Source organism: Takifugu flavidus, chromosome 20, assembly GCF_003711565.1.
Source record: "Takifugu flavidus isolate HTHZ2018 chromosome 20, ASM371156v2, whole genome shotgun sequence".
Classification (NCBI taxonomy): Eukaryota; Metazoa; Chordata; class Actinopteri; order Tetraodontiformes; family Tetraodontidae; genus Takifugu; species Takifugu flavidus.
The window spans coordinates 6,690,864-6,700,420 of NC_079539.1; the positions used below are offsets into that span (position 1 = coordinate 6,690,864).

The window sequence follows — 9,557 nt, forward strand, 5'->3', positions numbered from 1 at the left end:
TTGGACCTGTGTTGGACCCGTGTTGGGACCCGTGTTGGACCCGTATTGGGCCCGTATTGGACCCGTATTGGACCCATGTTGGACCCGTGTTGGACCCTGTTGGACCCGTGTTGGGACCGTGTTGGACCCGTGTTGGACCCTGTTGGGACCCGTGTTGGGACCCATTTTAGGCCCGTGTTGGGACCTGTGTTGGACCCGTGTTGGACCCATGTTGGACCCGTGTTGGTACCCATTTTGGGCCCGTGTTGGGACCCGTGTTGGACCCGTGTTGGTACCCATTTTGGGCCCGTGTTGGACCCGTGTTGGACCCGTGTTGGGACCCATTTTGGACCCGTGTTGGACCCGTGTTGGGACCCATTTTGGGCCCGTGTTGGACCCGTGTTGGGACCCGTATTGGACCCGTATTGGACCCGTATTGGACCCGTGTTGGACCCTGTTCGCCTCCCTTTAAACATTTCAGTGATCAGCAATTCTCTTTTTTATTGATCAGTGACTTTTGCGTTTCTCTTTTTCTTTCTTCATATAAAAATACACCCGACATCGTGCGAATGTGCCGTACCTGTTTGTGAGCAGCGACCCGACCCGACCAGCACCAGCAGCACTGAGAGGGTCTCCGCAGGATTCATCGTCCAGAACCAGAGAAGTCCGATTTCCATAACAGAGACGGAGACGCTGTGGTCAGTTCCCTCACCGATACTGCACTGAGTCCAAGTGTGTGTGTGTGTGTGTGTGTGTGTGTGTGTGTGATTGACATTGGCAGCTGCGATCAACACAGTGCTGCGTTCAAGGACCCTGCAGCACAATCAGTAACATTTGTTTTGGGTTTCTTTCCATTCAAGGATCAACAACAAACGTGTTCATGCTGCAGGTCCAGAAGAAGAAATAAGTTCTGATTTCATAGATTCATCGCTGATCAGTTTTTAAAATGTATTTTTTGCAATAAAAACAGAAGAATGTAACGCCGATTATCTCCATTTGCAATATTTCAAATGCAGTTAAAAGTGTTGAAAACGTAGAGCAAAATTTACACAAAAGGGATCATAACTGAGTTAAATATGACTTTAATATTACACACACACACACACACACACACACACACACACACACACACACACACACACACACAGCCTTTGTCACCTGTTGCCTGCAGCCTGTGTGTCCTGTTATTTTAGGAACGGAATGGCATCCCCATCTGTGAACTATTGTACTCCCAGAGACCATAAACACCTCATCAGTCAAGAGAAAAATACGTCTATTTTCAATCAGCGACAGTCAGAGGTGTGTTTGAAATGTGCTGATTATCAGTAAAACTTTGTAAAACCCAGAATGATGAGTTGATGTTGAGGTTAGTGGGACACAGAACATGTGACCAGAGGAGGAAGTGAACCCACAACCTGCTGCTGGGACACGTCTGTGTGTGTGAACACAAACTAGTGATGCAGAATTAATGTTCAGATGTAAGTTAAGAAGGACCTGATGAGCGGCTCGGAGGTCTCCAGGGGTCTTCCAGGACCTGGCAGGATGCTTCCTGCTTCACACAGTAAAAAAACTGCAGAATTCTTAGAAAAGTAAAGTTACAGCTGAAATCTGGAATGCTGCTATTTTGGGCTGGTCACGTGACTCATCAAGCGTATTTGGGTTTCTCACACACACGCTCACACACGCTCACACACGCTCACACACGGCGACAGTAAGTGCGCTGATCTCTGTCTCCCCCTGCTGGCCGTTGATGTAAGCGTTACTCTTTTTTCGCGCTCTGACGTCACTTCCGTACTGCGTCACCAGGGCGTCAACTCAAACTTTGGTCGCCGACATCATCAACGTCAATCCAGATTAAATATGGGCCTTAAAGGATTGGAAAGGATCTACATTCTTGTCAGTTGGACATTTAGATGAACAAGGAACCTGGAGGTGCGAACACTCGCTTGTGCACACGTGCGCACGCACGCACGCGCACACGCCGGTAATATGTCACCAGGCTCCGCCCCCAGCACGCTTTCTACATGTGCTGTAATATTTAACCAGCTGCTCCTCAACATCTACACAGCTGTACTCTGACCCTGTGAACACACACACACACACCACACACACACACAGCAGTTCAGGCCCTCAGACTGATTCAGCTTTGTTAGTCTGGGGATTAAAGGAGTGAACAGGTAAGACTGCTCACCTTGACAATACAGAATCAGTCTGGGCTTCCAAAACCTGTGTGTGTGTGTGTGTGTGTGTGTGTGTGTGTGTGTGTGTGTGTGTGTGTGTGTTGCTTGCTCAGCGAGGACATTTCGTCCTGCTACCTTTAAAGCTGTGTTTGAAGGTTCAGGTGAGCCTAGGGTTCAGGGTCGGGGAGGGTCAGGGGTCAGAGGTCAGGGTTGCTAGGGGTGACGGGATAGTTGAGCTGGTTCGGGTCCGATCAGCCATTAGCACACAGAGAAAACAGTCTGGGAGTGTCGTGTTAGCTTCTGTGGCCACGTTTTCTCTTTTTGCTCCAGGGAGAAAAAACCTCTTTTTAACCTCTTAAAGGACCAAAATCTTTCGTTTTCACCAACGAAAGAAAAAGAATGTAAAATGTTTTTTTAGCCTCAGTCAGGAGCTGCTGGTGGAGACGTTTCCGTGGTCCCCGTAGCTTCGTTAGCTTCTCTCAGACCTGTTTACTGGGATGAAGCCGCTACCGCTCCAGTTAGAACTGGCACAGCTAAAAACAGGGCGTGGCCCACCTCCGACTGAATACCTGTGATGTTTGTTCACCTGGAAACATGCTGAGACACACAGGAAGAAAACCAGAGAGGGAGAGAGGGAGAGAGAGAGAGAGAGAGAGAGAGCACGTGGATCCAGAGATCTGTGTTCACTGGATCTGTTTGGCTGAACAAAACGGTCGGAGCTCCTCTGTCATCACTGCTGGGTGGAGAACTGTCATTAAATCTGTTGGGAGGCCAGCCCAGAAAAGAAAGTGAAAGACTGAGAGAAGGAGAGAGAGAGGGAGGGAGAGGGTTAGAGAGAGAGAGAGAGAGAGAGGGAGGGAGAGAGAGAGGGTGAGAGGAGAGGGAGAGAGAGGAGAGGAGAGAGAGGAGAGGGAGAGAGAGAGGAGAGAGAGAGGAGAGAGAGAGGGAGGGAGAGAGAGAGAGAGGGAGAGAGAGAGAGAGGGAGGAGGGAGAGAGAGAGAGAGGGAGAGAGAGAGGAGGGAGAGAGGAGAGGGAGAGAGAGAGGGAGAGAGAGGGAGGAGAGAGAGAGAGAGAGAGAGAGAGAGAGAGGGAGAGAGAGAGATCTAACCCAGAACCTTCCGACACTCGGAGGTATTTAAAGAGCAGAAGGACGGAACAAAGAACCTGTTTTCGGCGCTCCGGTTCTAACGTTCTAAACGTTCTGCTTCAGGGTTCTTTATTTAGGAGACGGTCAACAAGCGGAGGTTCAGACCAGCCGCGTCCACGTGCGTCTCCGTGTCCTCTGAGATGAACGAGGAGCTCCGAGTGGAGGTGATCCAGGCAGGAGACGGACGGACGCTGTCCAGGTGTGTCAGCCTGGGGGGGGTCACAGAGGGGGGGTCACGGAGGGGGGGGGTTCTGACCCGTTCCTGACTGGTTTGTGTTATTCCAGAGCAGAGTTTCTGTCACTGCTGAAGAACTACAACTACTTCCTGAAGGAGCAGACTCAGCTGCACCTCAGCTACGCTCACGTACGTCTCGGTTACCTGAACCGGAAGTTTAAAATGTCTCTGTCAGAGTCCCCCCCCCCCCCCCCCCCCCCCCCCCCATGGACCAGCCTCACTCCGCCCCTGTTTCTGCACCAACCCAGACCAGACAAACAACCTTAAACTACCTAAACTACCTGGCAGCTGTTTCGTGAGAATGTTCCTGTAGCTGACTGTTGTGTCTGTGACAGGTGGATGATGGCCCGGTGGTGGTGGAGGGCTTCCTGAACATCTCCTGGGGGGTCCAGAGGCCCATCAGGCTGAAGATCCAGGATGACAAGCAGACGCCTTCCATCGCCTCTCCGATCTCACCCGTCAGCCCCGTCAGTCCGCTCGAAGACAAAAGGTTAATGAGAACCTGGACGGGGTTAGCAAACAGGCTAGTTAGCGCTAGCGAGTGAAGGCACATTTGTGGGAGGTGTCTGGTCTGGTCTGGTCTGGCCTGGTCTGGTCTGGTCCGGTTTAGTCTAGTCTGATTTTATCTGTTCTGGTCTAGATTAATTTGGCCTGGTCTGGTTTGGTTTAATGTGATCTGGTCTAGATGAACCTGGTCTGGTCCGGTTTAGTCTAGTCTGATTTTATCTGTTCTGGTCTAGATTAGTTTGGCCTAGTCTGGCCTGGTTTAATGTGATCTGGTCTAGATGAACCTGGTCTGGTCTGGTTTAATGTGGTCTGGTCTAGATTATTTTGGTCTGGTCTGGTTTCGTCTGCTCTGGTCTAGTCTAGTCTAGTCTAGGCTGGTTTTGTCTGGTCTAGATTATTTTGGTCTGGTCTGGTTTCGTCTGCTCTGGTCTAGTCTAGTCTATTCTAGGCTGGTCTGGTCTGGTCCAGTGTGGTTTAGTCTGGTTTATTCTGGTTTACATCTGTTTTGTGGTATCTTCTGCAGAGGTATGACACGATGGAGAGAATATGTGGACCTTCACCAGATAGACGAGCTGGCTGAGACCCCCCAGGACACGGTCCTCACCTGTCCTCTACCAGGTGTGACACGTCTCCAGTGTCAACTCACCTGTGGTTACAAACAACCAACCAACCTGTGCGTCCTTCAGGCCCCCCTGTCTACGAGACCACCACCCTGTTTCCGATCAGGCACAGGAACCCGGAGCTGGAGGCGGAGTCCAACCTGTACCGCTGCATGAGTGACGCCTCATTGGTCAAGAGGAGGGGGGGGCGGGGCAAGTCAGCAGCCCAGAGAGAGAAAGAGCGACAACATCGCTTCTCCATCAACGGACACTTTTACAACTACAAGGTGGACGTCCACTGAGAAGTCTCCTTCTTTCCTCCTCTTCCTCCTCTCATCCCTCCCTCCTCCATCTCCTCCAGACCTCCATTTTCACTCCCTTATTCGGAACATCCACCAAAGTTCGGATCTCCAGCCAGATGACCACCGACCAGGTGATTGAGCAGCTGCTCAACAAGTTCAAGGTGAGTCCAAACCGGACCGCCACCAGTGACGTCCTCTCTCACACACACACACACACACACACACACACACCACACACACACACACACACACACACACACACACACTTTGACAGGTAACCTAGAATGAAACTAGCAAGTTTGAACATGAAGTTTTTCCTTCAACAGATTGAAAACAACCCTCAGGAGTTCGCGCTCTACTGCATTCACCAGAGCGGAGGTGTGACACGCAACCAGCATGGACAGGAAGTTCAGCCAACACATGCCCTCAACTGTGTGTGTGTGTGGTGTGTGTGTGTGTGTGTGTGTGTGTGCGTGTGTGTGCGTTCCAGAGAAAAGGAAGCTGAGCAACAGAGACCAGCCGCTGTGGGAGCGCGTCCTGCATGGACCCTCTGAGGACATCATGAGGATCTTTTTGATGGACAGGGATGAAGAGGAAGTCAGCAATGATGTGAGCCGCCGCCGCCTCGCTTCTATGAACGTAGAATGTTTAGTTTTGCAGTAGCGATTAAACAGGAAGTAGAACCACAGTCAGGGGGGCGGATAAAGGTGTGCTGAGTGCAGTGAGGGGCGGAGCCTATGACAGGTAACAAGTGTCACGTGTTGGATCATAAGTCGTCCTGTCAGAGCAGCGTGCAGTACCAGACACGTCCACCAGATGGCGTCATTCAGCTGCTGACGTGCACATCAATTCAACAATCTAATTACACTAGATTAGATAAATTATACTCGGCCCATTTCATTTTTTATGATTTGAAGACACCTAAAATTATTTAGCTGTTTATTAACTATTTCCCTTGTTGCTAGGCAAAAAACCACATTATTTGTCTGGGGAAAAGGCCTATTTTTACATCAACTGTTATTCCGGTGACTCTGGGTCAGGTGGTACAGTTGCTATATTTCTGCGTGTTAAATAATAACAGTCAACAAAAACTCACTTTATCATTTAATAATTCAAACATTTTGGTGATCATCCCGTGCTGATGTATCAGGTGGCCCAGTACCTGAACCTGGAGCTCCCCATCCTGGAGCAGGTTCTTCTGAGGTTCCAGGAGGAGGAGAACAGAGAGATTCAGAGGATTTTTGGAAAGTCAGTATGAAACCGAACGTTTAAAAGATATCGCTGCTGCATTTGGAATCACTGACCAGTCACTGATTGTGTGTGCGTGTGTGTGTGTGTGCGTGTGTGTGTGTGTGCACGTGTCAGGTATCAGCACCAGCACAGACTCCTGTCCCACATGCTGAACTGTAAAATGTCTCCTCACATCGAGACGAGTGTGTGACAACATGAGACCGACGTCATCAAACTATTCAGAGTCGAAATTGCAGAAAAATGGATTTTAAAGGTTTGTGACGCATCAAAGAACTCCAATTAGACTGTTTTTCTAATTTAGGGAGGATTTAAATCAGATTTCTGTCCCAGCTGTTCATATGAAAGAGGGCAGTGTATTAAATCACACAAACCCGAGTGTTTACAACTAAACGCTCTTTTAATAAGTTGTAACTTTTTATGAAGCCTTTGATTATTTTATACTCGACAGATGACAAATAAACAATAAAATTGTTCCTGTAGCTGTAAATACGGTGAAATCATTGTCAATGCTCCTCGTCTCCTCCACAATGATGAAGATCAAACCTCCTGACACCTTTTTACAAACTCTGGAAAATGCTGATAGTTGTGAGAAGGAACTCCAGAGCTGGAAGAGTGTTGGGGATTCTGTAGCATCAGTAGCATCAGTAGCATCAGTAGCAGCTACAGTAGCATCAGTAGCATCAGTAGCATCAGTAGCATCAGGAGCAGCTACAGTAGCATCAGTAGCATCAGTAGCATCAGTAGCAGCTACAGTAGCATCAGTAGCAGCCACAGTAGCATCAGTAGCATCAGTAGCAGCTACAGTAGCATCAGTAGCAGCCACAGTAGCATCAGTAGCAGCTACAGTAGCATCAGTAGCATCAGTAGCAGCTACAGTAGCATCAGTAGCAGCCACAGTAGCATCAGTAGCAGCTACAGTAGCATCAGTAGCAGCTACAGTAGCATCAGTAGCATCAGTAGCAGCAACAGTAGCATCAGTAGCAGCTACAGTAGCCTCACCAGCACCAGGAACACAGGCGTGTGTCCTGTCTGCTTCCCTCACTGATGGAAGAGGTGCTGGGGGATACAGGTGTGTCACCCTGGGGTCACAGGGTTCCATGTGGACTCTTAATCCAGATCAGGGGAAGATGATCAGGATCTTTGATCCAAACGACTTTTATTGGAATTTCAGGTTACAAATCATCAAATCAAATGTAGTTTTGAAGAAATCATCAGAAAAGTGTCTGGTTTCGTGAACAAGCGACTCCAACGTTAATCCTCCTTCAGTTTTCTGCACTGGTGATCCTGCAGCTCATGTTTCTGGTTCCGGGGGTCAAAGGTCACCTGGAAACGGCAGCTGAGCTGCTGCAGAGAGACAGTGTGGTTAAAGAGCCCCTCAGGAGCTGCAGGTGAGGCTGGAGGACGCTCACCTTCCTGACCCCGGGGCAGCTGCTCAGGTCCAGGTCTTCAGCCTTCAGACATGCGGTCTTTCCCAGGACGGCCTGGATCCTGAAGTTGATCTTGTTGGTGACCTGTGGAGCAGCGGAGGGGTCAGGTGCTGCCTGGCTGTGAGCAGGTGAGGGGGCGGAGCCTCACCTGGCTCTGGGCCGCCGTCACCGCCACCAGCCTGAACATCCTCTTGTTCTTGGAGTTGGCGTTGAACATCTTCACGGCTTGTTGAGCCGCCTCCTGAACCTCGGGCGAGTCTGGGCTCCTCTGGATCCAGTCGCCAAGAAGAGGAACGTTCTCTGGAGACATCAGAGTCCTGTGAGGACCGTTGTCCAACCACGGTGGGAACACCTGACACCTGGTGCAACGTCTCGCTCATCACACCTCAGGTCACCTCAGGTCACCTCAGGTCACCTTCAGGTCACCTCAGGTCACCTCAGGTCACCTTCAGGTCACCTTCAGGTCACCTCAGGTCACCTCAGGTCACCTCAGGTCACCTCAGGTCACCTTCAGGTCACCTCAGGTCACCTCAGGTCACCTCAGGTCACCTCAGGTCAAAAGCTCTAATTGAGGCTCGTTAATAAGAATCAACTGAGTGAAACAGAAGGTGCTGAGTTCAGATTCCTGAAAGATGTCAAACTTTCCATGTTCCTTATTTAAACAGCCTGACTCATTCTGACCAGCTAAACACACACACACACACAGACCCACACACACAGACCCACACACACACACCACACACAGACACACACACACACCACACACAGACACACACACACACACACACAGACACCCACACACAGACAGACACACACACACACACAGAGACCCACACACACACACACACAGACACCTACACACAGACACACACACAAAGACCCACATACACAGACCCACACACACAGACACACACACACACAGACCCACACACACAGACCCACACACACAGACACACACACACACAGACACACACACACAGACACACATACACACACACACCCACACACACACACATACCCACACACACACACCACACACACACACACACCACACACACACACACACACACAACACACACACACACACACACACACACACACAGCAGAGTGGAGCAGCAACAGTTCACTCTAACTACTAGAACTCAATAATCAGTCACATCTTTGGGTTTGGGACGACCAGTGACACCAGCTCCTCTCCCAGTACTCACTGGTTGTGATGACTTCGTCCACAGGCTGAGCAGCACAACACAACTGGACAGCAACACACAGCAGCAACATCCACAGAGGCATCTTTGCTTCACACACGGAGCTCAGGAACCAGGTTAGAAATCTGCAACAACACGGAGACAGAGTTCACTTTTCACCTCCTCCAGTGAAGGTTGGAGCAGCTCTGAGGCAGCCGGAGAAAACTGCTGGGAATGGAGAGGGAATGGGGAGGGAATGGGGAGGGAATGGGGAGGGAATGGAGGTGAGTAAAGCTGTGGTATGTTTGCCGAGTCAGTGAAACAACACCCACTGCTGCCAGTGATTCTGTACAGGGATGACAGCACCATCAGCAGAGTGTGTGTGTGTGTGTGTGTGTGTGTGTGTGTGTGTGTGTGTGTGTGTGTGGGGGGTGAGTCAGTGAGGTGGTGAGAGTGTGTTTTGCAGCTGAATGTCACACATCCACACCCTAAGCAGAACAGCTGCCGTCACATGATGTCAGTCAGTCACAGCAGGTGAGACTCACTGTGATTGGTCGTGCTGTTGCATGCTGGGTAATGCTGCTAATCTGGAACACAAAGGAAAGGAACTGCTGTGTTTCCCACTTTGACTCTTCCACTTGTGGTCTCTCTCCCTGGGTTGTGGTGCTCCACAGGGTCTAGTCTTGGGCCTCATGACTGCTCCCTCTCTGAGGTCGGTGGTATCTGATCGGGGCTGTTGGTGATGA

The 9,557-nt window shown here is 50.2% G+C and overlaps 3 protein-coding genes and 1 long non-coding RNA gene across 7 annotated transcripts in view; 2 read left to right on the forward strand and 2 right to left on the reverse strand.

The window, feature by feature from the left end:
- Nucleotides 1-691, reverse strand: part of musk (muscle, skeletal, receptor tyrosine kinase) — a 10,409-nt gene extending 9,718 nt beyond the window's left edge. The window contains exon 1 of the mRNA XM_057018676.1: nt 560-691. Coding sequence (XP_056874656.1) covers nt 560-656 — 97 coding nt within the window. The 5' untranslated portion in view covers nt 657-691. The remainder of the gene's footprint in view (nt 1-559) is intronic.
- Nucleotides 1-963, forward strand: part of LOC130517072 (uncharacterized) — a 3,172-nt gene extending 2,209 nt beyond the window's left edge. Inside the window, exons 2-3 of one of the 2 annotated variants that reach the window (XR_008947634.1) lie at nt 574-677; nt 840-963. This is a non-coding gene — a long non-coding RNA (uncharacterized LOC130517072). Of the gene's footprint in view, nt 1-541; nt 678-839 lie in introns of those variants that run through there. The other variant, XR_008947633.1, reaches the window with a different exon arrangement.
- Nucleotides 964-2,013: 1,050 nt separating this feature from the next.
- On the forward strand, nt 2,014-6,687 carry rassf6 (Ras association domain family member 6). Of its 2 annotated transcripts, none has more exons than XM_057018672.1 (11): nt 2,014-2,156; nt 3,370-3,505; nt 3,592-3,670; nt 3,877-4,031; nt 4,572-4,666; nt 4,735-4,934; nt 5,009-5,110; nt 5,276-5,327; nt 5,440-5,558; nt 6,100-6,197; nt 6,315-6,687. In XM_057018672.1, the coding sequence occupies exons 2-11, from the start codon at nt 3,447-3,449 to the stop codon at nt 6,388-6,390; spliced, it is 1,035 nt and encodes a 344-aa protein (XP_056874652.1). In that variant the 5' UTR covers nt 2,014-2,156; nt 3,370-3,446; the 3' UTR covers nt 6,391-6,687. The 2 variants fall into 2 exon arrangements, with proteins under 2 accessions (XP_056874652.1, XP_056874653.1); XM_057018673.1 differs by lacking the exon at nt 2,014-2,156 and adding an exon at nt 3,189-3,290.
- A 652-nt stretch (nt 6,688-7,339) lies between these two features.
- On the reverse strand, nt 7,340-9,092 carry si:busm1-57f23.1 (uncharacterized protein LOC368621 homolog). 2 transcript variants are annotated; one of them, XM_057018675.1, is made up of 4 exons: nt 8,836-9,092; nt 7,776-7,927; nt 7,610-7,711; nt 7,340-7,541 (listed from the first exon to the last, which is right to left on the reverse strand). In XM_057018675.1, exons 1-4 carry the CDS (start codon nt 8,915-8,917, stop codon nt 7,452-7,454), a joined length of 426 nt encoding a protein of 141 aa, XP_056874655.1. In that variant the 5' UTR covers nt 8,918-9,092; the 3' UTR covers nt 7,340-7,451. The 2 variants fall into 2 exon arrangements, with proteins under 2 accessions (XP_056874655.1, XP_056874654.1); XM_057018674.1 differs by having other exon boundaries at nt 7,340-7,544.
- Nucleotides 9,093-9,557: the final 465 nt, after the last annotated feature.